The sequence below is a fragment of the Dermacentor silvarum genome, chromosome 4 (genome assembly GCF_013339745.2).
Source record: "Dermacentor silvarum isolate Dsil-2018 chromosome 4, BIME_Dsil_1.4, whole genome shotgun sequence".
Taxonomy (NCBI): domain Eukaryota; kingdom Metazoa; phylum Arthropoda; class Arachnida; order Ixodida; family Ixodidae; genus Dermacentor; species Dermacentor silvarum.
In genome coordinates, this window is record NC_051157.2 from 80095066 (window position 1) to 80121981 (window position 26916).

Sequence of the window (26916 nt, forward strand, 5' to 3'; positions counted from 1 at the left end):
ATCGTCTGTCTTTATACTCGTATGCATGAAGTTTACTGTCTGTGACTGCGCAACATGTTTATTTGTCTTGTTTGACGCATTATATAGAATGACGTTTCCTTAGATACGTAGATTTATTGCAGACTTATACGTATATTTAAATATCTTGTTGCGAGGTTTTGTGTATACAAGCAGTGAACTTGGTTTCACGCGACACTTTCTTGCCATTTGTATATTCCATTCTATCTTCGCATTTCTAATGTATATTTTGCGGAACTTCTGCTTTTTATATGTACTCGTTGTTGCAACTATAATTTCGGTGCAATTACAATATACGACCGGTAACATCTGCTGCTGCGCAATCCGTTGCAACGAAGGACAGCGTCATTGAGGTTTTTCCCTGACCATTGCATATGTACAAAAATGTAAACGAGGTTGTTAAATGACAAAGATTCATCAAAATATTTGTCAACTCGTTCATTTTATGGCCTTTACGTTTTTCATACCAGCTGCATGCACTGCTTTGCTGGTTTCGAACTGATATAGTTCTAAAGTTCACGTGATATTTTTTTTTGCTTATTAGATAGACCAGAAACAAAAAAAAAAACAAAAAAAAAAACGCGGAAGCACTGATATCAGCTATTACTGCCACAATTTTTGGGACATATGAAGCTATTCTTTTACGAAACAAACACATAATTTACTTGTCTTGACTGTGCGTAGCGTTAAATAACTCGTTTTCAGCACCTAATATACAATGGCATTGGCAATGGCAATGCAGTTATTATTGATGTATTTGATGCCTCGACAACTTTTATAAGGAGGAGGCCGCGTTGCAACTTGAGCCCCCCCCGAAAAAAATTTCTGGCTACGCCACTGCTTGCAAAATATCTCGTTAATGTGGCTTTTTTTGTTTTTTGCTTTCCATTTGCTTACCATGATAGCAACGCTCCATTGCACGTGTATGAGGGCGCTGTGTTATGAGACAATGACACATAATTTTACGTTTTGATTTCCTTCACAAACTTGCACGTGGACAGCTCTGCCATTCCGCTCAATAATATTGATACTAATAAAATATCTGACCTATGCAGCATTGAAAAACAGTCATTCCAAGCCAACTGTACCAAACTTGGCGCTCGACCATCGGCGATTTCTTTCTAAAAACTTTAGGCGCTTGCTTAAACACGAAAAATCATTCCACAAAGTACAACATTTTTTTCACCGGCCTCAAGCACCACCGGAATTTTCTTATAAGGTACTAAAGTACGCACCACAAAAGACGTTGCCAAGAAACTGTTCTATTAATAAAAAATCAGCATTTATTTTTCTCAGGAGACGGAAGATAGACCCTACACCTAAAATCTCATTCATCAATTATTAGCTATTCCTCCGTTTTTTATAAGCCGTTCGAAATGAAAAAGAAAGGTTCATATTTAGAATTTCAAGTCAGTCAAGCAGAACTACTACCCCAAGTCGTGGTCTGTTTTCGACTTGCTTGACGTCTTCAAATGGCACCGGGAAGCGCAGCGACACTTACGTGTTTGCTATATGACTACCTGCACTAAAGAGTTGTGAAAGTTTCAATTATTACAAGATATATAGAGCACCTTAAAGTACTAATTTTAATGAGTCAACACAATCTCTTTTTGAAAGTCCTGTCATTTTTAAGTGAGCTTATTCTAGGACGGTCATCTAAAAGAAGAAGAGAAATCAAAACAAAGGAATAATGTTTTGTTATTTTGTCATTGTGCCAGGGAAGAAATGAGACGAAATTAGGTGCTGGGGGGGGGGGGGGGGGTATTTATTCATTTGGATAATAACGCGCAATGTCTATAGGTGACAGTATGTATGCCGCATAGCTCGTATTCAATTGGCGGCTAAACAAAGGCCGAAAACGACTTTTTTTTCATTTTTATTGGCACCTGTGCGCACCTTTGTACAATATATCTGCCAAAAACACTTTTCACGTTAAGTACACTTCCTGGGCACTTAGCTTGTGCAGAATTTGTATTTCTTACAGAAACACTAGCACAGAAGCCGGACTAGTGATTAATCAACGCTGCCAAAAAGAAGCAAAACGAATGTTGCTCGAGTCTTATGTGCTTATTAATGACTACTTCAAGATAATTGCTTTTGCAGATGCTTTTGCATAGTCATCTGGAGAAACCATCAACGTATCAAAGTTACTAAGAGCGCCGTTTAATGACCATGCGTAGCCAGTTCGACAGCGCCAAAATAATTCAGCAGATTGCCTAACCCCCAGAGGGTGCCGTACATCATCACAGCTGATGCTAATGCACAGCACATCATCGCATTATGACTCTTCAGCACATCCGCACCGCTTTATCCCATTTTTCGCGCAATCTTTCTCGCGGGAGTGCGTAAGATGAGGCGTGTGGGTCCACGTGGAACGGATGACGCGCATGTCGTGGCGTTCCGTGTCAAGTATGAATGTATGAACATATGAATATTGTTTGTTAGTGTCCTTGAAAACGGAATTTAACAAAGGAAATAATAATCTTACCTCCATAGGATGCTTAGAGCACAGCACCTCGTCTCGACCTACTAGACAGAGCGATTATTGGAAAGTTGCTCGATGCCGAACAAACTATAGCGTCCAAATGCTGAAACATTCACTCGCACACATACTTGATAAATTCAATTTCTCATTAGAGCGATTGCGCCTTTTTTCGCAACACGATATGTTCAATCGTTTTTTACAGACATGATGTATTTCTTGTTGCAAATAATGTGGCATAAAATGCAGCATTGTTTCGATTTTCTGTAATTTTTTTCGCGGAGTGGAAACCTTTCTGCATTTTCTTTTTTTTTTGTATGTAATTATATTCCTTATTGTGTAAATTTAACTATGTATTTATGTGCCTGTTTACTTGTTTGCATGACTTTACGAATGCTGTCACTTTTCTGCCTTGTATTGCTGGAATGTGGGGCCAGTCAAGCTGCGTTTATATCGCACCTTCTTTCCCGCATTCCACACCACACACTGTATCTTTGCTTCATGTATGAATGTAAAAAGTTTAAACAATGTAACACTGTGGTGAAATAAACTTCAGACTTCCAACTTCAGGTTCCTTGCGTTACCGGGTGCTGGCATGTTACCAGACGGAACGTTACCAGATGGCTTCAGACCCACTGCGTTCGATAGCTGGCGCTCGCGCGCAGCAGTTGCCAGCTACTTTTGCAAGGGTATTGCTAGCTGCAGCAAGCAATACTCCTTCTCCTCCTCCTCGCTGGAAATAGGAGAGGGGAGCAATGCATGAAGCCTACAGAGGAACTAGGACAATAAGCTCGCTTATAGCTAAACAATGACTTCCTCGAATATTTAAGGTAGGGATGGTCTAGCAGCGATTTATAGCATGCAAATGTTTTGGCTCATTCCTAAGTGCATAGGCTTGCAAGGATGCGCATAAAGAGTCGCAAGAAAGTAGTGTGTTTCTTTACCTTCGAGTGTCCCGCTGTGCAGCGTCAGGCCGTCGTCTGTCTCCCAGTAGACGACGTGGATGAAGTCGCGTACCGAAGCCGGCACTTCGCAGCGGAGCGCTGCGGTGTTGCCCCGGATCACGAACACGTCCGACGTGGTCACCTCGTACGCCGACCGGATAACTGCAAGGAGCACGAGGTTGAGGGAGAAATGCATCAGTAAGTGGTGGACTCGACAGCTATTCGGCGAGAAGTCACGGTACTGCATATTGAATGCCCCGCGGGACTTTACTATAGACCATTCTAAAGTCGAAATTCAAGAGCTTTGAGCCGGGAAACACACCTTCGACAAAGTGGTTGAATAAAGTGCAGTGCCTGGCTGGCTGACGAATTGATATCAATACCTATCTTCATCGAAAGAGCTGGGAAAGTTAGGTGTCCCTACCAAAATGAAAGCCTGGCTATTGAAGCACCCCGGCGCGGTAAAACCCACTTTGGAATGCACAGACCATCTGATTTTTGCTTGATGGCAGTTAACATGCCTACAACACTGCAATAGCAACATGTGCGACCTACTACCACAAAACTTTGCAAATGTGTTTAAAACATGGAAACTTAACGTAAACAAAACATTCGGCGCATTTCATCGATGAATGAAGAAGCCTCAGTAGAATTCAATACACGATCGATAGTAAGTGCACCCGCAAGGCCACAGTGAGCAGTGCATGAATTCCGGTTTTGAAGTGTTTGTAGTTTTTCTATCCACGCGCTAGTGATTGTCAGCGCATCCCGCCACTTATGTACTAATGTGGCCAATTCAAATACGCAATAAATGACAATAATAATATTTAAAGAAAGATATGCAGGCACAGTTCTGCGGCAGCAAATGATCGATTTGTGCTGTTGGGCGAATGAGCAAATGATATTGCTGTCTTTTTCGTTGCGTTTACCACAGAATCTCTTTGTGGCTAGGTCGCCCGCACACTTCCGGTACCAGAATGGAACAGAAGCTACGTCCTGGCCCTACATGGCGGTGCCCATCTTGCCCGCTTCAGGCCCACCGGGTAGCCGTAATGTAAGGATCGTAATGTAACTCGCTTTCATTGGCGTGGCTTCAGGCAGCACACGCTTTTCTTCGTTCGTGGTAGATCATGCATTGAAACGATTGAAAGGCTCATTGACGTACGGTAATGCACGAACGCGTCGAAACTCTCAATGTTGATAGACGCAATGGATGGTACAAAATAAACGAATACATAACGGTACATGTACGTGGTTCTGATCGCCTTCTTCAGAATGGATAGAATGTAGGCTATAAGCGCCAAAGGCTTTTTAGTGGATATTCTACCTCTCTTTACGTCCTCGGCTTGCTTTGCGCCATTGCAACTCTTACAAGTATGTAATAAATAGCCCAAGCCTCAGTACAACTGCAAAACGCATGAAGGCACAGTCTCGCACAGTTGTAACTGTTTCGCCTGACCTTTGCATGCAGAAGCTCGCGCTTTGCAACAACTGAAACACTCATTGACGTTTACAAACACGCGAACATTTCACAATGCTTATTTATATATATATATATATATATATATATATATATATATATATATATGTGATGGAAACGACAAACGACAAACTCGCCGGTGTTTCCAGTTGGGCCCAGGATCCTTTAATAATGACACGGCAGACGGGAGCTTGCTACACGAAACACAGACTTTAACAGACACGCTAGCACGATACAGACTATTTACATACAGACGATTTACATGTACGTGGACTAGAGTCCGCGAATCGTTTGTCCTATATAAGTATGTGCCTAGCCCTCATGCGTCACCACTCGCCCTAGTGCCTCGTCGTTGTGGTGCCCGTGACGGTGGTTGTGACGGTGGAGCGTCGTTGTGGCTAGGTCGCTGCTGTCGCGCCGCACCTTGTCGCGACGCGGAAGCAAGAGGAAAACAGGAGGCCGGTAGAATAAAAGGCCACTGCTGTAGCTGGCCAGTAACGCCTGGCCTGTCACGCCTCGGCCGCTATAACGCCGGGCTCGGTCGGCGGACAGGTAGCTCAGGCGCCCCGGTGGCCAGCAGGAAGCACTGCACCAGGCCGCTGTCACAGCAGGCCGCTGGTACACAAGAGAGCAGAGCCACGGGCGGTATCCACGACCAGGTCCGCACGGTAGCAGGACGCCCGGTCGCCAGTCCTCGGGCTCGCTCAGCAGGCTGGTAGCTGGTAGCTCAGGCGTCCCGGTCCAAGCAGGAAGCACTGCACCAGGCCGCTATCACAGCAGGCCGCTGGCGCGCAGGAAAGCCCAGCCACGAGCTGGATCTCCGACCAGGTCCGCACGGTAGCTGGACACCCGGTCGCCGGTACCCGAGCCTGGAGCCGCCGTTTTGCGAGCTTGCGATCGAAGCTGCCGCTCGCTCTCACGCTCTGCGTGCTCTCTTCCACTTCTTTGTTCATGGCACGTGGTGGTCTTCTTCCATTATCATCATCACCAATGCCCTTCTTGGTGCTGCCATACAATCACCAACACTTCAAGCTGGCTTGTCACGCACTTTGTTTTGGCACCGCCACACGCCACTATCCACATCATCACAATATATATATATACCTCTATAGACTCCTAAGGCACCGTTGGGGATTGTACTCATTATGGGGGCTCTGTAGATATTTCAAGAGTCTCAGTTCCGATTTCAAGGCCCCCATTGACAAAAATATCTTACGCTTGAATTGTTCGCAAGAGCAAATTCTAATAAATACTGATGATGGACATATCATTAGTTATCACGGTTGGCCATGGCAAAGAGCACTTACGAGCGAAAAGCTTTTTGAATACGGCCCATATATAGACAGATTTTATTTACAGGAAAAACTGAGAGGTCGACCTGAGCTAGTGCGCTCTCGTCTGCCACTCTGTACTGGGGAGGAGGGAAGGAGAGCGAAAGTACTGATATGAATGATGATGATAGCAGAAGTGGTGTGTGCCTACACACATTAGACGGTGCCCCTACTAGAGCCTCTCCTCCTAGTTTCGTGTCCTGCAGAAACTTCAACAGCACTTTAGTTACCCGCATTTAAGTGGCAGCGTCAGGCCATGGGCCGAGAATAGCGTCCTCCGACAGTGGTTGCGTGCCAACGCTGGCTAGCAAATTTTTCAACGTTCTTAGCTCCAGCCTGTATGCTGGATAATCGCAAAATATGTGTTCCAGCGTATTTACGGTATTGGTCGATCATATGTAGGCGTCAGTGGATGTTGTCAGCGTGGGCTCTGTATGCTTTTGTAAGGTCCTGCATGTGTGCCTCGATCAGTGAGTTGGTGTCTGGTCGCGAGGCCCATGATTTCTGAGCTGCCGGGCGGCAGATGGCTTAGCGGTGTTTAGCAGCAACCCAACACGAATCCGCCGGGACAAGACGTTGTCTCAACGTCAAAGAGCTGAGCAGAACAAGTTAGGTTGCACCGTCTAAGAAAGCGGGAGGCTTTCGAAATGACTAGAGAACGTTGTGATCGCGCTTCTCGCGCAGACAGACGGAGGCTGCCGCCAACCATGTCCTATTCTAACACGTCCTTGTAGTTACTTTTCACTGTTCCTAAAGCACTCACCAGCCTCGACGTCTGCGGTCATTCAGTTTGATAAGGAAATCCATTGCTGTAAGTTTTCTTGCCAGGGACTGCTATGTCTGCCTTTCCAAATCCTGAGACGGAACTTAGCCTACACGAAGAAAATTGTCGATGGAAACGCATAGCTTTCTCACGCGCGTTCATCTCAGGACCAAGAGATATAGCAAATGATCAATTAGGATTGCGATTGTTTAACATATACGAGATATCTTACTGCCACCGTTCTTTTCTTTGCAGCTAAAGAAAACGAAAGTTACTACTAGTGGCAAGTAAAGGACGTTATAAATGCTTTGGAAGAGGCATGCAATGGAAGTTATGACAAGAAAACAAAGAAATCTGCAGCTGTAACACAATATAAGTTAGATAGACGTGTGTTTGGACGTATTACGCTTACTGTGTGATGACTATTGTGGCAAGGAGAAAGAAAATCTACGAAAAGCAACGTGGTAAAGTACTATGAAAAAAAAAAAGGAGCAGTGATCACTGATCTGAACAAGCAGAGAAAAGTGAGTGTATTTGTGAAAGACAATGGAACAAGCTCGTCAAGAACAGCTACTGTAAAAAGCAGTGTGATGTAGGCTGGGGAAGAAAATGATTGCGGTGTTAAATCGGTAGTATTTTGACTGATGGCGTGGTTCCAGCAGCATAAGCGTTTGTTACAGTGTAACCCATTTGTCGTAATAATTTTCAGAGTGCGCTTACGGGAACAAGCTTCTGCATAACACTATTCAGGATTGGTTGGTTTATTATTTCTTTTAGTTCATTCGCCTCGCTTCTTTCAAACAGTTCAGATAGACCCCAATTGATTAAAGAAAAATTCTCCTTACTGTATAATTTTTTTCTTCATGCAGAACTCCGAATGTGAAACAGTGAAGGGACGACTGTGCATCGGCAAACATTAAAGAGAAGGTATGTCTGAATTCAGGATTCAGAACACTCGGTGTGATAAGTATTTCTAATGCTTATTTAATAGTATGCGCAACGTTTTTTTTTCATAAAGTAACTAAAGAGCACGTCATTTTTGGCTGCATAAGTACGAACCAGCCGTTGATGTTGGCCAGTAGCGAACTTTCTCCAAATTTGCCTTGTTGTTGCAGGAGCAAGAACACGTTTTAGGAAAATTTTTTTCATTTAACGAGCATGGTGCGCAATTGTTTTACAAACGAAGCTCGTTTAAGTCTAGCCTGAACGTCCGAGCATGGTGCGCAATTGTTTTACAATCGAAGCTTGTTTATGTCTAGCCTGAACGTCCGTGTCTGTTTGCAGAAACTATCATCATCAGCAATGGCTCGAGCGTCGTCGTCTTCTTCCACAGGTGGCACATTGGCGCCCCCTCGGCGCAACATTCGAACGCGCTCGTGCCACTGCTACCGCGTTCGTCGTCATCTTCTTTCACAGCTGGCTCATCATTCCAGCGTTGGAATTTCACTCTCTTAATGGGGAGGCCGCGTTTACGGTGGTATGAGCCATTCATTGTCTTACGTGACGGATAGACTTGATTTTGAAGCAATTTAAATTTAAGTTAATTAGATTAAATTAAATTAAAATTAATTTCAATTTTGAAGAATCGTAAGCGGCAATGGCGGGTGGATGCTGCTAACCACGCCGACGAGCAAACTCGAGACATCGAACGCAAGCGTTTGTGGCTCGACAACAACTTGACCCTCATCAGTGTGATCCGCTCCGACGAACAGCGACAGAATGCCTTGGAAGTGTTGAATGAACATTACGCTACTAGTGGAGAAGACCTTGGTGAATTTAGAGTTTGCGGTACGCGTAAGTAATCTTTAATCAAGGGAAAACTGCCTGCGTTCAGCACTGTGAACGGGTACGTGTACCCTCCATTTGTTGCGATGGCAATAAGCTTCGCTTATCATCCATCTTCACAGAGTGGAAGGGCCGGCGAATTGTTTAATGAACAACCTAGCTTCATGCTGATATAATATATATTCCCCTGCTGGCGTTTCCTAATTAAGAACTTAATTTTATTAAAGAATTGGAGCATGACGTCTCAGCCTACTCCAGAAAAAAAACAAGAAAAAAAAAACAGCATATGTTAACGAGAATATACCCTGTAATGGTGTCTGTGATGCATCTTTTTTATATTAACTTACGGCTCCAATGGCGCTTGTTATCTTCGGTTTCTTTTGTTTAGCTTATAATCGCGGAAGCAGCCATAAAGGGCATCAAAGACGCGGGGAAACCATGAACGACGTTGAGGAGGGGGGAGTTGGCCATGAAGCGTTTACAACCTTGTTCGCGGGTACATTCAGCCGTTTAGTTTGCCTCCTTCTATCGCCCCTCACTATCCTTCCTAACGTCCCCTATTTCCTCACTAATAACAACGTGTCCTGTTCCGAGGCTACCGTTCGTCACCCTCAATGGCTAGGTGTCACTTGACACTGCAGGATGGTGGAGAGGGTTCTCTTTTACGATCGTTTCGTTTACTGACTAACCTGCACCTAGAGCTTCTATTTCTAACAAGAGAGAAAGACGTCTGAAGGCTTATTACATGATATTTTTTTTATTTCACAGTGTCTTTAAACATATTTACTACCTAGTACGGACTCAGTTAACCGAGAAATGGCAACAATTTTTTTATTCGGAATTTTTTTTTCTGCCGAAGGATCGCGTAAGTGGCGCGACTGTCCATAAAGCAAGGAGTAGGATGTCGAACCATGCATTGAATTTTATTGCTGTTAGGAATCTGGTATTTTATGCCTTATTTTTTTTTCTACGCTCTGCACTCTACGTGACATCAAGCAAGGTGAACCGTATAGATGACGACAGCGGCAGTGGCCACGTTAATAAAATTTCTAGAAAAATATAGATAGAAAGTGTCACGCCTCACTGCCTGTAGATTCTTGCTTTTGAGGCAGCGGTGGAGGTACTTTGTTACGCAACGTGCGTTTGTGTCGTCAGCGTGGTACACTGCACAGGTTTGAGCTCGTCTTGCAGCTTTAGAAAGTGAAAAGGTACCTTTGAAATAAAACTTGCTTCTAATGCTGTAAGGGCCGATGACGAGTTCGATTTGTCAATAAAATGTTTCGCAGTAACTCCCGAGGACGACTTTGAATTGACCGTATGTTGCACCGATTGTTTTACATGCCAACGATGAGACATGTATTTTTTCCTTGTTTTTCTTGCACCAGCCACCATTTTTGTCAGGTCGAAGTCTGGGAATGGTTCTGTCGCGGATAAGCGCATGGAAAGCAACAGGCCCTGATATATAGTACTTAGGTACGAACATACACGGTACATGACTATTGTTCCTGTTTTCAGATAATGTTCTTAACTCAATACTTGCATGCCATGTTTATTTAAACCTACTACATATTTTTGGTAAGATATGCAATGAGAAAAAAAAATGCATTGTCCGAATGCCTTTGTTTTGGGTAATACGGTACTAATTGCACGTTAGTAACCTAAATGGTAATACGGCAGTTATGGCACGTTGGAGGAAAATGCGCGCAGATGAAGACTAAGTGCATCTCTCAATAAAAAAGCAGCGAAAATTGCTATATAATTTCCTAATTATGCCTTAAGCCCCTTCCTAACACATTTCATTGCAACTGCAGTTCACTTAGCGCTTGTTATTACGGTCTCTTCTCGTCATAATAAGACCGCAGGATAACAGATGCTCGAACACGATGAAGCAGGTGCAGCAACACGGTGTTTCTTGTAGATGCTCATGTGTCTCTGATGCAGAGGACTGACCACGCAGGGAAAGATTTTCAAATATCTGTGTAGATTGTATATATAAACAGAAAAATTAGAAGAGAAATACCAACAAACGCTGCGCTATCAGAAAAAGTTAAAATATAAATTAGAGTAGTTACGCTTCATTCCCTGCATAAACGTCAATAGAAATCGGACTGAAGTAGAGACGACACATCTAAAGGCGTCGCAGTGCACAAGTGGGCGGGCATTCACAAAAAAGTTCTTACGCTCCGACTGTTCTTAAGATTAGATGCCAGTTAGTCGTGCCAGTCAATCGTGAAAGCAAGCGGCAAACGGAAACACCACACGGAAGATATCATTTATGAACTTGGCCCCTTCCCTTTGGATAAAAGCCCATAGAGCTGTATCAAACGATAAGGGATGTGGAACTGGCACAAAGTATGCGAGGTGCTGGTTAAGAAAGCCAAGTGTACTTTACCATGAAAAAAACTGAGTCACCATTGGGTAATCACAATTATTTTCTCAGGCCTTTAATTCTTTCTCCTCAGGACGTAAATAAAGTTCGTACTCACTCACTCACTCACAGCAAGAATGTTAATTGCTGACATAATGATAATGCCTCTCAACTATATGGCATGCATCCTCTACATTGAATACGCCATAATTATAGCTGCAGGGAGAAACAAGGAAGCAGTAAGTAGTGTAAGAAGACCAACTGGAATACAATCAGTCACAAAAAAAAAAAAAAAAACATGCCAGTAAAGAAACACTTATGCGTAACTGTAAAGTAAGGCGAAGTGCATCTAATGTACATGAAGTTGATTCGGTTTTGGCACGTAAAACCCCAGAAAGATGAAGAAGAAATTGATTCAGTAATTAGAGTAAACTGCTGCTCCACATAAGATTTCGGAGCATAATGAATTTAAAATATAATGAACAGTAAAAACAGGAAAAAAAATATTACGATAACTCTTTAGTTTATAAGATTCTGGTTTAGTTTGGTTTGGTTTCGCTTTTTGGATGACGAATGACCTTGCTGCGTTTTCTTCATCTTCTTTCTCAATGCCATTTCCCTAACATCCTTTATGCTTCCGCTGCGAAGAAGTGACCATTGGAGGCATTTCTTGTTAGATGGCGAAAGACAAAGGAATCAAGTTGCAACAGAGCCGATGGAAGAATACACGAACGGTTGAAACGCTGGAACGACCATATACGAGGGCTTCAGTGTCATTACGTCTGTATACGCCGCACTTTGGGCAACTGCCGATGACCTTGCCATTGTTAGTAGCCAACGTGAAAGAAGACGACGAAGAAGGGAGGGTGTGCTGTTGCACTGCTGGGACGGGGAGGCGGCATTGGGCGAAGCGGCATGCCGCCAACATCGGCTGACGGGTAGACCTCCGGCGCCGCCGTCAGGTGTGCGCGTGACCCCAGCGGCGTGCCCATGTCCAAGGTGGCGACTAAGCCGGCCTTGGCCAAGATCCAACGGGAGCTGCGCGAGATCAACCGAGACCCGCCGACCAACTGCTCAGCGGGACCTGTGGACCCGAGTGACTTGTTCCTCTGGCAGGCCACCATCGTAGGGCCCGACGACTCGCCGTTCGAAAAAGGTAGGCCAGGTGGGAAGCCGGTGGTCGGCGTAGCACGTCCGAAGAGTTGACGTTGGGTATTGCCCTAATGGTGTGCGATAAAACGAAAGACGCGAGCTGAAAAAGAGATATGTAAGAGGAAGGGGGCACTGCATGTCAGTGCTGTATTATCTATTTGCTTCGTATTGGGTGCCTTGTATTGTGCTGTTTTATCACTACGTGCATATGTTTGTGCTCTTAGCCGGAAACGACGATAGAATTCTAGCACGCTAGTATTATGGTTTTGCCCGGTGTCGGTTGTCCGTGTTGGTCGTACGATTCTAGACCACATTTTTTGTGGCGGTATAGTTTGAATGTATACACTAACCAAGCTTCGCAGTGAAAGTGCTTTTTGTTGTATGTGTCCTAAGGAAGTCCGATCATTCCAATTCGTTGTTGTCATTTAAGCAAATGAGTGCGCAACGCTATCGTTACTATATAAGCCCTCAATAACAATCGCAAACGTATTTTCAACAATTAACAAGTTTGCATGCTTGCTCATGCATGCTCGTAACCGGTTAGTTGAGCCGAGAGGTCACCCAAATATGTGAAGTATAAAGCTTACAGGTTCCGGTTCTTTCCCATGTTTTCTGGTAGGCGTGATAATTTTGAGACCTTTACACCTCATATTTGTGAAATTTCCAAAGATTTTGCCACATCTGCCAGTGAAGTTGTACGGTTAACAAACCATCTGATATGAGCACGCCATTGCAGTGGGGAACAACAGCACTGAAAGAATCCCAGACTTCTCCGACACTCAGCTTTGGACTCATGCCTTAGGCCATACAGACCTTGATAACATTTCATTGACCGGCGATTTGGACGCATATTATGCGGGAGCTCACAGAGCTCTGTAAATGTATATATTTTAGACTGTGTACTTGAGCAATATAATCTTTGAAAAGAATAAATAAACGATGTAGCTGCGTAATACGTTCGAGCAAAGCCATAAAAGAAAAAGGCATCCCGAAAATTGGCCGAATTTCTGAATATTGTTCAACCTGGGCTTGCCCCGTTTTTTATACGCAGGAGTTTTCAAGCTTAAAATTCGCTTCCCGGAGGACTACCCTTTCAAGCCGCCCGAGGTGAAGTTCAACACGCGCATCTACCACCCGAACATCAACAACAACGGCTACATCTGCCTGGACATTCTCAAGTCGCACTGGTGCCCCTCTCTGACCATCGCCACGGTGCTGATGTCCATCATGGTGCTCATGTGCGACCCAAATCCGGACGACCCTCTCGTACCCGAAGTGGCCAACGTGTACAAGACGGACAAAGAGGCCTACAACGCCATCGCCAAGGAGTGGACCAGACGATACGCCATGGAGTGACGCTGCGGGATGCTTCCGCCAGTCGCGAAGATGCGAGCTGAAAACAAAATTTCGAGAGCCTCACAAACGTCCTCTCCCGTAAACTGTTCTCATTGGGTTAGCGTTAGCGTGGGCTAGACTGCTGTTACTTCAAAGCGGTTTATGCCACGAAGGAGACCTACAACTTCATCGCGAAGGAGAAGACGTGCTTGTGTAGACTGTGGCATGACTCGGCAAAGTGGTTCTGTCATTATTCGCAATGACAGACGCGACGGAAATTGAAGTGCGTCTCGCTTGCGCCCTCCCCTCGTCACCGTGCACGCGAAGCTCACGTCTTTTTTATAAACCTTTGGTCACATGGCGTGGCTAATAAAATCCGTGCTTCTCCCTACGGAGGCGTTGCAGCATCTGTACGAAGAAGGATAAATAAGGTGATTAGAGTATTTAGCCACTCGTGCCGCTTTAGGAGTTGTTGTTGACGTTTTTGAAATGGTTCATGTTTTTGCGCTATCAACATTGTGTTTGGAAACCAGAGTGATGGAGAAGTGGATGAGTTAATTGAGTGGGATTTCGTTAAGCCATCGCTGCATTTTCCGTGATTTGACTCATCGCAGAATGAAGTTCAGGCGCTGCTTATATGAAGTAATATTGCTTTTGCGGGGTTAACATATTAATGCGTGAAGTGCGCCAAGTAGATCGGCGTTCTGCAGTGCTGTAACCAAGAAAGATTGTGGGACATCTTTTTCCTATAAATTTGCCCTATTAGCCGTCATGAATAAATTATTTCCACAGTTAAAGAAAGTGCTACTTTTGTCTTTTTTTCGATATTTCCAAACCTAGATTGCCGCATTATTCTTCAGTAAAAGCCTCTTTATGCGGCCCTTCTGGTTCTCCTAGTGTAAAATTTGGCCAACTACCAAGCCTAAAAAAACACGTTTGGAAGCCCAAAATAAACAGTGACTTATTTTCAAGACGGTGATGGTTTTACAGTCATAAAGCCTCCCAAGTCGCAAAAAAAAAAAGCAGGGTGTATCCTGGCTGGGCACGACCACGTCCTCGTAAATTGTGTTATGTCATGATGAATTGCTGGAATAGTTGAAGCAATGTGTCGCTCTCATGATCGCCTGGGAAAAAAGAAATAAACCGCGAAGCAAGCCGAATAAGGTAGGGCATGTCGCCAGTAGAAAATGAAAAATCCTCGCGCAAGCACATATGTAACCAACTAAAAGAAATTTATTCTTGGTCTATGCACTTGATTTATGCTTTGATGATCGGCCCCTCCAGGCAATAATATGCTAAGCAGCTGACGCCGTATAGCTCGAAGATGCACCTACTTGAAATCTTCACGTATTCTTCGCGAATAGTTGAGGATGAATTGCTCTCTCGAGGCATGTTATTCCTAAATGTAATTTTGTGATTTAGTTTCTCTATCTTTTTTTGCTAGTCTGGAAAGAAGAGAGGCCTTTGAGACATTGCGGAGCTTATTTTAATGTTTTATCACTCATTCTCAATATGTGTGCCAGATAGGAAAATATTGCTCCCATAATCTCTTTTTACGTTCAAACTATTGTTATTTCTTTTTTATTCCATGATCCCTAGCTGGTGTGCTTAACCGCAATACAGACGCTTTCGAATTTTGATTGAAAAGAATGTGGTTGGAAAAAGCACCATGCAGAATTTAGGGAACCGTCTTAACCAAGCGTCATGCAACTTTACACTCTACCTTTCTTTATTTTGATTTTGTTTAGTACAAGAAAACAAACATAGGAATGGCTAAAGCAGGGTGCTACTTCGAATAAATGCTTCGAATAAAGCATTTTTTTAGACTTATGTAGAATATTTCCGCGAAAATGTGCTTTGAAAACTTTTCAAACGTCCTTATTATAAATTACTGCGCGGACACAGCGGCTCGAAGTCACCAGCCAAATTCTTTATGCAGTTAGTAGTCTCGAGAAAAGTATTGTTCCTGTTTCTTTCACTATAGCCATGAACCATCCTATTTCTTACACTCGGCACTCACCCAAATTACTGTGTTCACGGCCTCTCGCCTATTTTCGGGGGAGCCTGTATTTATGTCTTACGTCAAGGCAGCGCTGTTCTGTTGCCTTCATTTTTATTTTTTTTTCGTTTTCTTATGCTGCAACTGCTGATGTATAGAATGCGACAATTTAATGGTGTGTGTCTTTGATGTCATCACCAAGTCCAGTGATATGTCGTGCGTATCCAATGAATAACAATAACAATCCAGTGAATAACACCGACATTCGTTCACCATATTCTCCTGAGGATTTGATCACCTGTGTGTGCATGTGCGTGCATGTGTGTGTGTGTATGTGTGTGTGCTTGTACAGAGCATATACGCACATATATATTTACATAAAAATTACGACACAACTAATCTCGTGACCACTGTCGACGGTAATGTTATTATCATTAGAGCTATGTAGTGACACACCATATTTCTGAAATCACGTTCATTTAACGTCTGTAGTGATCATTCTGATACATCGCATCATCTATATGCGACTTACGCCGGTATCGTCCCACATTGCTATGGAACTCGCTTGCCAAGGTCACCCATGAGCATGGCGGGCTGGCGACGACTGTATAAAGCCGATGCAGTGACGAATACGGTACGACGAAAAAAAAAAGAATGACGTCGATGAAACGCCGAAGGCGGTTTGACGGCGACGTCATGACGACAATGAGATGACGATTGTTTAATGATGACGATGTTATAACGACGCCTACGTGTCGACGACGACACGAGGACAATGTGGTGACCACGACAGTATAAACGGATGACGAAGCTGGCATGACTATGATGTCGCGACGACGACTCGATGACAGCGGACGCATGATAGCAACTGTCTGACGACGACGCAATTGCAACAGCGGTGTATATAATCACGATTGAATGAGCACAGTATGATTAGGATAGAATGCCGAAGAAGGAATGACGTCGATGGATCGACGACGGCTTAACGACAATGAGATGACGTTACTGAAGTGAGGAGAATGGTAAAACGACAGCATGACGCAAGTTGGGTGCCGAAGTTAGCAGAACGAGGATGGGACGACCGCGACCGCATCACAACGATGGTACGACAAGGAATGCGTGTGGCACGATGGCATGACAACGGCACGAGTACGATCGGATGACGACGAGTGTTTGACGACGATGGCGTGACGAAGGCTGTTTACGAAGCATGTATGATGATGGCGGCGTGACGACGACGTCATCACGAGAGTTCGATGACGAAGCTGGAATGAAGTTATGCAAGGACCACGACGGCATAACGACCTAGTGGCCCCAACTGTTAGACACCTTGGGGCACTGGGCTGGCGTAGAATAGATAGATAGATAGATAGATAGATAGATAGATAGATAGATAGATAGATAGATAGATAGATAGATAGATAGATAGATAGATGGGCTAAATACACCTGAAGTAGGCAAGGAATGCCAATTGCATTAAATTATGTCTTCTTGAACATTTAAGAGAGAAAATAGTGTTACAATACCAATAAAGTTGCACTTCCGTCATAGCTATCGTAGCACAGAAGCCTTGCCTCTTTGCAACGATCACATTGTAGATACGTAATGTGCGCCATGAACAAATTCAGCGATGTGCCCTCTCTTGGATGGTCGGCCTTCGAAGCACTTCGCCAATAGATCCATCCAACTCGTCATCAACTCGTAAGCCCACAAGGAAATCACCTGCTGTACTTTCTAATCACGTGCTGCACTTGCATCAGAAATCATTGCCACACCCCACCTCAACCGCCCACCTATTTAGCCTGGAGCCAATGTTAAACAATAATAAAAACAAAGTAAAAATGAGCAATTCGTTAATATTGCCTTTTATAGACAGACAGGCCCGAGATGGCATGGCAGGCACATTGGTAACATCTTTTTTTTTGTTGATTTTCAATCACGATTCCAATCACTAATACAACAAAGCTGTAGTGTTAGGCGCAGCTCACACTTTAATAAACAGGAGAGCTTAGACGTTTCGTCCGTAGTTCAACTATAAGACCTCGTCGTTACCTATAGTCTGAGTCCCCAGGCGGGGCCGCGGTCGTTATTTTTTAGCACAATATCGCTTTGCTTTCCCTTAAGCCTACGAGCTAAGGAAATATTCTCTGACGTCTTCATCTCGAGACACGCCCCGTAATAAATGCATGATGCCCTAGAGCACACCCGCGTGAGCAATACGTATGTTTTCTATATATATATATATATATATCTTTCAATCTCGAGCCAGCTTCAGTCGCCGTGCCGATAGAAAATGTGCACTTAAACAAGCCATGAATAAGTGATGATCAGCTGTCAAAATGGCCCTCAATAGATTACCGGGTGAGGGGGCAATCTGTAAGTATTAACATTTATTTGCGTTTTCTTGCGTGAACTATATTGAAAAAGCCTGAATTCTGGGTATGTCTTTTTGTTGTCAACATCGGGAGGTTTTTGGGAGTTGTAAGGCAGACAAAGAAGTGCAGGCTTGTTCGAAACCTTCGCCAAATCTTTCATGGCCTGAAGGAAAGAAAATCGCCCCAGTTCACGTTATTAATTTTGCTTTAAAGAAAGTAAAACTAACTTTGGGCTACGATAGAGCCCCTAATAAATATAAGGAAGCTGCTGGACATATTTGAAAAACATGCATATTTGTTTTGGTTGCTCGTAATCGTAGCCATTCCTTTAGCAATGAGTTTGATAAAAAAACAAAGTGAGGGTGTAAAACACAGTAAAAAGAGATCAAATAATAATAAGAAAATACTTTCTGTCGACTAATGCAATAAATCATACGTCAACACAAAAGCTACAGCGCTTAAGCTTCTAGTTGTGGGTACAGCAGTCGTTCGAAGCCGTTCCGCGTGAAGCAGCAACAGATCATGATGTAGACGACCGATTTCGCCAGATAAGCGTTTCGAAACAGTGAATGCGGAATTAACGACTGGGTTCTGTAGAATCGCAAAGGCATACGCCTTTCCCATCTTTCGTTGCTGACTAATTAAAGCGGACGGAGCAACACTCTGATAGTCGTTGTGGCATGGGAATCGATAGAATTCATTATTCGTACCGTCGTGCCTGTACATCTGTCGCTGACATGTGGATGTTGTAGATCTATAGGAGTCAGCCAATCAGACCTTGAGGACTGATGTTGCCAGTAATAAATTTCTTTTGCTTCCGACGTTCGCTGTTAGATGGTGTTAGGAGAAAGAAGCAATGCTGTAGTATGTATCAAAGCCGATCTCACGTTTATTTTTTTTTCTTACAGGCGAATCTGTCATGAAACGCGCCCTGTGGAAGAAGATATCAGTGTGCTTCGCGAGCGCCTGCGGCACTGCGAGTACTATGTTTGAAGAAGGAAGAGACAAATCATGGCAATCAGTCATGGGGTAACAAAAAAGTCAAGAGAAAAATTTGGCAGAGACACTTAAGGCTGATTACGTGTGGGAATGCGAAATCATAATACCGTGTGTAGACCTCGGGACGTCATGAACGTGATCATTTTATACACTCATGACGCGGCGCCACCTCCTCCCCATTGGCTGCACCGTCACGTGCCCAATGACGCACGCACTAGGCCACACCTTTAGTCAACCAGATGGCGGCGACTTGACGTGTGCAATGACGCACGCAATAGGCACACCTTTCGTCAGCCAGAACCGCGGAGCCGCCGTGGAATCCAGAATATAAAAAAAAAAGAAAAAGCCGCCGTGGAGTCGGCGGAGCGTGCTCGCCTCGCACCCCGGAGGCCCGGGTTCGATTCACACCAAAGCCAAAATGTACCAAATTTTCTTTTCAAAGCCATTAATTAACTTTGTTTGCAGAAACATCCAGGAGAAATTGGACGTCAATCCGAACATTTCTTGATGTGTTTTTTACTCTGCGCCGTCGGCCATTTTTTATTTCATTTTGGTCCCGCCGACGCCCACGGAATTTCGCGTAATTGGACATTTAATGCTCTCGCATTAAAAAAAAAAAAGAGCACATACGTAGCCATCTGGTGGTGTGCAGATGCAGCGCAATGCTGGTGCTCTCATTCCTGCGTGGAGCTGTGCGCACGGTTGGGCTGGATTTATGAATAAAGTAATCTGATTGTCTATACTAGTCACCCTTGTTGTCATGTTATCTTTCATTAGCTTTACAATGTCTATTCCAAGTGAAAGGAGCTGACAAGCAGCGAAATTGGTTCTGTATCGACGTTTGTTGAACATAGAAGAACATGGAGGGCGAACTCTCGCTTCAGAACGTTCTTTGTGCCCTCAGATCGTCCACGTTGACAACTCTGATTTAATTACGACATGGGGTTTTACGTAACAGCCGGTTCTGAAAAAAAAAATTGGTGAGCTACGACTCTTAAGCGTACACCCAAATCTCAGCGTACACTCGATTTACGTTCCCCACCCCAAATGCAACCGCTCCCGCCATGATGAAACGAATCCGTGACGCCATGCTTAATGCGGAGCAGCTGTGGAGTAGCTAAAGAGCAGCTAGAATGGTTCTCTAAAGTATGTACATCCATGGATGCAGAGGCGTCCCTGTGCGCAGCAGGGCTTTCCAGCACAATAACGGTTGCTGGCATGGATTGAATCTACAGCCATCTTGTCATCGACTTCGGTCGGTCGATTGGTTGTTACCTGGTGCTATGGCTCAACCTAATACGTGGGGTGAGCCATGACTCGGGTGGTAGTAGGAAAAAGAAAGGCGTTGATGCACCCACGCTGACGCCTGGTGGCACGTCTCCTCCATCACGACTACCAACGTCGATGACCATGAGCAACCGTCGTGCATATGGAAGCTGCACTACGCTGCACACGCTAGCACAACGCGAAAGACGAATCACGTAACTGACACACTAATACAACGCGCAAGACAAAGCACGTACCTGAATCGTCACCGAGTCAAATCAGAGCGTACAGCGCGTCGTAATTGCAGCCTCCGTGATCAACTTCAGAAACATTTTCAGAGCTAATTGCGGAGGCCACGCTCCGCTGTGCTGAGTACGGTGAACGCCACCTAGGTGGCGTTGGTAGTGCTTCTTGATGCCAGCGTCCCTTCGAATGCTGGCATCGAGGCGTCGTAGTGCTGAGACCACCGAAGCGTTCACTGTCGGTGCGCGTTAGTGTCATAATGCAGTACTTCTCTTTTCTGCTCGTAGGCGGCGGCACCGCCCCGAGCAAGAGCGCGGGTACACGGAGGAGTGTTAGGTATTTATAAGGCGCGTCTGTGTAGCTCTTCTGCAAATGCGTTGTGGGCGCACTGGTTTAAACGCTCGGCGCTCTATCGTCGCCGGACCGAGGAAGGTCGTGGGTTCGATTTCCAAATTTTGCCTGTTTGTGGAACTTTTTCTTCTGGTTTCTTTCTTTGTATTCTGTTCGTGTCGGTTCGTGGGACGTATTTCCGTGACGGAAATACGTCAGTGAAGTCTTGGTGGACCCCGGCATAAAACACTTTCGTGTTAATAAAAAAAAAAAAAACTTTGGAACTGGCATCCGCGGTTTCGTTTTCTTTTTCCACGTACAAACTTTTCCCAACTATATACTTTCTTTCACTTTCGTCGCCGGTTCGAGTAAAATTGCCGTTTTCGTTCGTATAGCTGTCACTCGTGATTTTGTGGGGACTGCAACCGACGTTACTTTTGAAAACTGACATAATTTTATTGTCACCATACAGAAAGACACACTATTTGCACTTATAAACGTCGCATTGCTGCGACGAAAAATTGTCAACGCGCTAGCTCTTATGGGTTAAAAGATGTGTGATTCCCGCTTGACATGCATATTTCCCTCGTTTAATCATGACGCCTTTAGTTTCACGTACGTTTTGTACTTCACTTTAACGAACATTTCTGCCTTCCCTTCATCTAATGCAGTAATTTCTCTGGGAATAAATTTGGGATGAGTTTCACTATATCTAGCCAGCGTGAAACAGCACAAATATAGGCGCACGTCGGCTCGGGTTATTAGTAGCAGTAAAATACATAGCAATACTGTTTAAATGAGCCCGATGGTGGAGTTTCGTATTACATGGTGCACGCGGCACTTTTGTAAAGGAAAAAAGCACGAATGCTGTTGATCGCGTTCGCCACTACTTTCGTCTACGGGAATGCAGGGCGTAATGGGTTGCACAGTTGTGCAACAGCGCCTTCATGGAAACTGGGATTGGCGGTTAAAAAAACGAAATAAAGCCGCGTTCGCGTTTAATCTTTTACTCACTCGCGACTGTTGCGTACACTAAGCTTCTGCCAATAATAGAAGGTGTCAAGATTCGCCCTCTCATTCCCAGGTATGAGATCATGCTGTGTCCTCCCTCTCGACGCCCTCTTCCCCCACATGCTGGCATCATCGTTGCCCCGTTTTCTACACTCCACGCTTCCATCCTCGTGAAAGCCTCCTTTTATCCCGTCATTAACACAATGCCCGCCGCATCCGTCCGTCTTCCTTATCTTGCTCCTCATCTGAATCCTCTCTGTCTCCCTATCTCTCCTTCTCTTCGCCTTCTGCTGTGTGACGTCCGGGTGGATCTCTCGCGCCGCCGCCGCCGCCCCCTTTTCTTGGCCCGTGCTCCTCTATCACCCATTCGGGACTTTTGCCTTTCCTGAAGGCCTGACGCCCCATTCCGCACTCTGCTGCGTGAGCGACTGGCAGGCGCTTGGGCGTTTGTGATTTGGGTCGTAAGCACTTCGCCCGGTGATCTATCAATGTCACTTTGCGCTGAGGAGAATGAAAGGCCTCTGTCGCGAATGGAGCGCGCGCAAAACACAGCCAATGAGAGAGCTACGGGCGCCGACATCAAACGCAATCGGCCAAAGGAACCGCGCCCCAATAGTGTCCCCAAAGAGCTTGCGTTCCTTTTTTGCATTACTCTCCCGTTTTTTTTTTTTTTGCAAGCGTGTTGCTGTGCTTCACTTTTTTTGTCCTTATTATGGTTATAATTTTTTTGTAGCACGCGGCGGGCACCCCCAGTCCTTGGCATTCGCGTTTCTCAGCTTCGGCGGCACGTTTCAAAGTAGTGACGATCCCTGCGAGTTATGGACTCGAAGCCGTCTATTTCCCGATCGGCCCCGGTGGGCTGTCGTTGGGGTGTATTAACGGACCAAGAAAAAGATAAAGGAATACGAACGGGGCACCTCGCACACAGTGCGACTTCGGTGCCGGGGGCATATACACTTCCGTCTTTGACTAGATGACTCCGCCCCTGCCTGACGAATAGTTCTTGCTATGCCGAAAAAAATAAAAAATAAAAAAAATACGCAAGAAAAAAAAAAAAAAAAACTCGCCTCGCGAATAGTCCCCGCTCACATTCACGTAGGCGACACTTGGAATCTCCGAGCAGCTGTTGTTCGATGCGATCGTTCGTTAGCGGCGCACCGCACATTAATCCTGTTGGCCCGACGTCATGGCCAGTAGCACGCACATTAGCGACGTGAACGATTTGTTCGTGGTGGGAGAGTTGTTTCTTGAGCGTTTCCGTGCTTTTATGTAGTCGGGCTTTGCTTCCGTGGACGTGCAATACGACATTTATCAAATAGCTAGGGGATCGAAATTAGCTGCTATTTGAAAATATAATGGTCCACAGGTTTCCGGCACTTGCTTACTGTGTTTGCTCTTGCTCCGAACTGTCTCAGATACACACACAGAGACAGCGGAGTCAATCAATAAAAATGAAGCGCTCACAAAGTCACCCATAATGACTGTGTAAGCGGCACGCAAGATCTGCACGCTACTTTGCGTTGACGTGCGGAAGAGAGATAGCAATCGAAGTGCTGAAGTCAAAAGTTTTAGCACCTACGGTACACGAGCGTTTTCTCGTGCAATATTGCACCCATTAATGTTAGTACACCAGTAACACGCAGTGTTTCTATTACACTGCGTGACTCCCTGGGAAACGCTTACTCCTTCCAGTGCAACTTTTATGAATTACTTTTATCTTGAGCTGACGTTCATGTTGTTCGTGAGATTGAAGGAGGAATAATAATAAAAAAATTATTCACGAAGTCCGTCGCTACATTCTGCAGCAGAAGTGTAATAAACAATAATCGCGCGTGTATTCACGTGTACTCTCTGTCACCACTGCCTCGGCGCGTAATCTGCCACGCACCCCACACGTAATATCGTCGTCACTGTGACATACTACGCGCTCACATCTTTAGACCGCTGGGCACAGAAGTTGTCAACGTTTACTGAGTGGTGTGCGCATCGCGGAACACGTTACGTAGATGAGTCGCTCGGTTTGCTTAGCGCAGAGAGATAGCGGACTACCTTACGTTCTACCTACCGAACCAGGCTCTGGGAATTGTGATGGTACGGGCCGGAGGATACTCGCTTCTAGGTTTACCAGGTCAGAAACTCGGTAAAATTGTCACAGACAGAACAGATGGCAGCAGCCACAACACAGACAACCGATACGGCAGGTGTGAAAAGTTGAGAAGAAAGTAGCCACATTATAAATAAATAACATTCACAGATCAGATATGAGTATACTATTAGACCGTAGAGGATGGACCGAAGCCCAGTACCCAGCGTGATTAATTGCTTGCATGGGAAGCATCTATGGCTGATTTTACACTGGAACAGAAAGCACGCAGTGCAGCTTGCACTGTTATTGTAATGTCAAGACTGACTTTGTTTGCCTAATTAGTTATCTGCAGCGGTATCTGGGTTAGAGCACTGCAGGAGCTCGGGCTTACCCGAAAGCTCGAGCCTGGCCCAACCCGCGGGCCGACTTCGGGCTGCATAAGCAACTGTTGATTCGGGATCGGACCATGCTCGATCCTAGGATCTTCGGGATCGGTTCTGGCTGGCGCCTTAGTAGGGCCCGTAATAGACCCGGGCATGCTATTTGCAACTCCTCAAAGCTAGAGAGAGAGAGAGAAAAAGGTAAAGGAAAGACAGGGAGGTTAACCAGAGGTTATCTCCGGTTGGCTACCCTGTACCGGGGGAGGGGTAAAGGGATGCGAAAGGAGAGAGAGAGAAAAATAAGTGAAAATAAAGAATAAACAAAAAGGAAGGAAACAAGAAAATCACACACGCACACAAAACAGAACTGTTTCTGTGGGCACTGTCATGAAGTCCGTGAAGGCGTTCTCGTGTTGCATTGTCTGAACGTTCCGTCCTAAGTAACACAATGCAGAGTCACAATTTGTCATTGAGTCCGGTGTCTTTCAAGTAACGCAGCAGTGCCTTCAGGGCGGCTCGCGCCGTTGTTTGTGTAGGCCAGTTTCCAAGGATGTTCTTTTCGGTTATTGGGCGTTTGTCCAGTTGATTTATTGTCGCTGAGAGAGCTGCTCTCTGCAGGTTGAAACGAGGGCACTCACAAAGAAGGTGTGCGATTGTTTCGTTACACCTGCAGGATTCACAAAGTGGGCTATTGGCCATTCCGATACGAAAGGAGTACGCATTTGAAAATGCTACTCCAAGCCATAGACGGATTAGAAGTGTGCAGTCCCGTCGTGGAAGGTCGAATGGAATACGAAGCTGTAAATTAGGGTCCAGGGCATGAAGGCGTGCACTTGTGAAATCGGAGGAATTCCATTGCATCAATGTTAGTTCACGCGCAAGCGCGGAAAGTTTTTTCGCTGCGTCGGCTCTCGAAAGAGGAATGGCAACGCAGTTGACACCGTCATGAGCAGATCGGGCCGCTGCGTCCGCTCGATCATTGCCATGTATGCCGCAGTGACTAGGCAACCACTGATATATTATATTGTGCCCTTCATCAATTATGCGATGGTGTACTTGTCTTATCTCTGCGACGAGCTGCTCATGTGATCCATGGCGCAGTACTGAGAGTAAACTCTGTAGGGCTGCCTTGGAGTCACAGAAGATTGACCATGGATGGGGTGGTTCCTCCAGAATGAAATGAAGAGCCGCACGGAGGGCTACCAGTTCAGCAGCTGTTGTTGATGAGACATGTGACGTCTTTAGCTGCATCTTGACGGATCTTGCTGGAATCACCACTGCGGCAGCTGAACTTGTTGGTGTGACTGAGCCATCGACATAAACATGTACGCGGGCACTGTGAACCTCATGTAAAAGTCCTAACGTGGCCTGTTTCAGGGCAGATGACGGCATGTGAGCTTTCTTTGTGATTCCTGGGATGGTGAGGCGTATGTCAGGTTTGTGCAGGCACCATAACGGTGAGGATGGTCTTGCTGCAGGCATGTAGTTCGATGGCAACGAGGTATGATTGGCTGCAATTATACGACTGAAAGTTGTGTGTGGCCTTTCTGTAAGTAAAGATGCAAGATGGTGGGAAGGTAGTCGGGCAACGTGCCGAATATGCGCCCTGAGGGCGTCGGTGGCTAAGTACGTTGTTATTGGGTGGTCTCGCGCAATGACAATCGTTGCCGCCGTAGACGCACACTTCGGAAGACCGAGACACGTCCTTAGGGCTTGAGCTTGTAGTCCCTGGAGTACACGCAGGTTTGTTTTGCAGGTGTTGCCTAGCACCGGGAGGCTGTATCTTGCGAAACCGAGGAATAAGGCACAATAAAGCTGCAGCATTGACCGAACCGATGTGCCCCATGATTTTCCACCGAGGAATTTAAGGAGGTGTGTTATGGTCGTTAACCTCTTCTTGAGGTATGAAACGTGCGGGCTCCATGAAAGGTCGCGGTCGATAATTACCCCTAAAAAGCGGTGTTTCCGTGCGTTTGCAATTGTTTGCCCATTGACACTTACAGAGTAAGGCCTCATTGCCTTCCGAGTGAATGTAACAAGGCAGCATTTCTCTGAAGACAGCTCCAAGTTCTGTTTTCGTAAGTACAGTGATGTTAACGTAGCTGCCTTTTGTAGCCTTGCTCGTACCTGCAGTCGTGTTACAGCAGACGCCCAGATGCAGATATCGTCAGCATAGATTGATATTCCAACGGTGTTGGGCAAGCATCTGACTAGGCCAACGAGCACTAAGTTGAATAGTGTCGGGCTCAACACCCCACCTTGTGGTACTCCACGGAATGTTTGGTAGTGAGTCGTGGCGCCATCCTCGGTCATCACGAAGAAATGTCTGTCGGTCAGATAGCTGCATAGCCACTGAAAAGTGCGGCCACCAATTCCGGCTTCAATCAGAGCCTCTATAATGGCATAATTTGCTACGTTATCGTAGGCGCCTTTTATGTCAAGGAACAATGCCGCAGTGAGTCGTTTCAGACGTTTTTGATGTTGAACAAATGTGACCAAATCGATGACATTGTCTATGGATGAGCGCCCACGCCGGAAGCCAGCCATAGCATCTGGGTACACATTGTAA

At 45.4% G+C, this 26916-nt stretch overlaps 2 protein-coding genes across 2 annotated transcripts in view; one reads left to right on the top strand and one right to left on the bottom strand.

The window, feature by feature from the left end:
* The window catches only part of LOC125944980 (Down syndrome cell adhesion molecule-like protein Dscam2), a 166170-nt gene that overhangs the window by 7347 nt on the left and 131907 nt on the right, over positions 1 to 26916 (bottom strand). Inside the window, exon 3 of the mRNA XM_049666472.1 lies at positions 3445 to 3606. Coding sequence (XP_049522429.1) covers positions 3445 to 3606 — 162 coding nt within the window. The remainder of the gene's footprint in view (positions 1 to 3444; positions 3607 to 26916) is intronic.
* Positions 12031 to 14369, top strand: LOC119450299 (ubiquitin-conjugating enzyme E2-17 kDa). The gene is made up of 2 exons (XM_037713721.2): positions 12031 to 12327; positions 13375 to 14369. Exons 1-2 carry the CDS (start codon positions 12162 to 12164, stop codon positions 13677 to 13679), a joined length of 471 nt encoding a protein of 156 aa, XP_037569649.1. The 5' UTR covers positions 12031 to 12161; the 3' UTR covers positions 13680 to 14369.

Coding starts and splice junctions, on each gene's coding strand:
- LOC119450299 (XM_037713721.2), top strand. CDS start 12,162: ATGTCCAAGGTGGCGACTAAGCCGGCCTTGGCCAAGATCCAACGGGAG. Junction 12,328..13,374: donor CGACTCGCCGTTCGAAAAAG/GTAGGCCAGGTG, acceptor TTTTATACGCAG/GAGTTTTCAAGCTTAAAATT.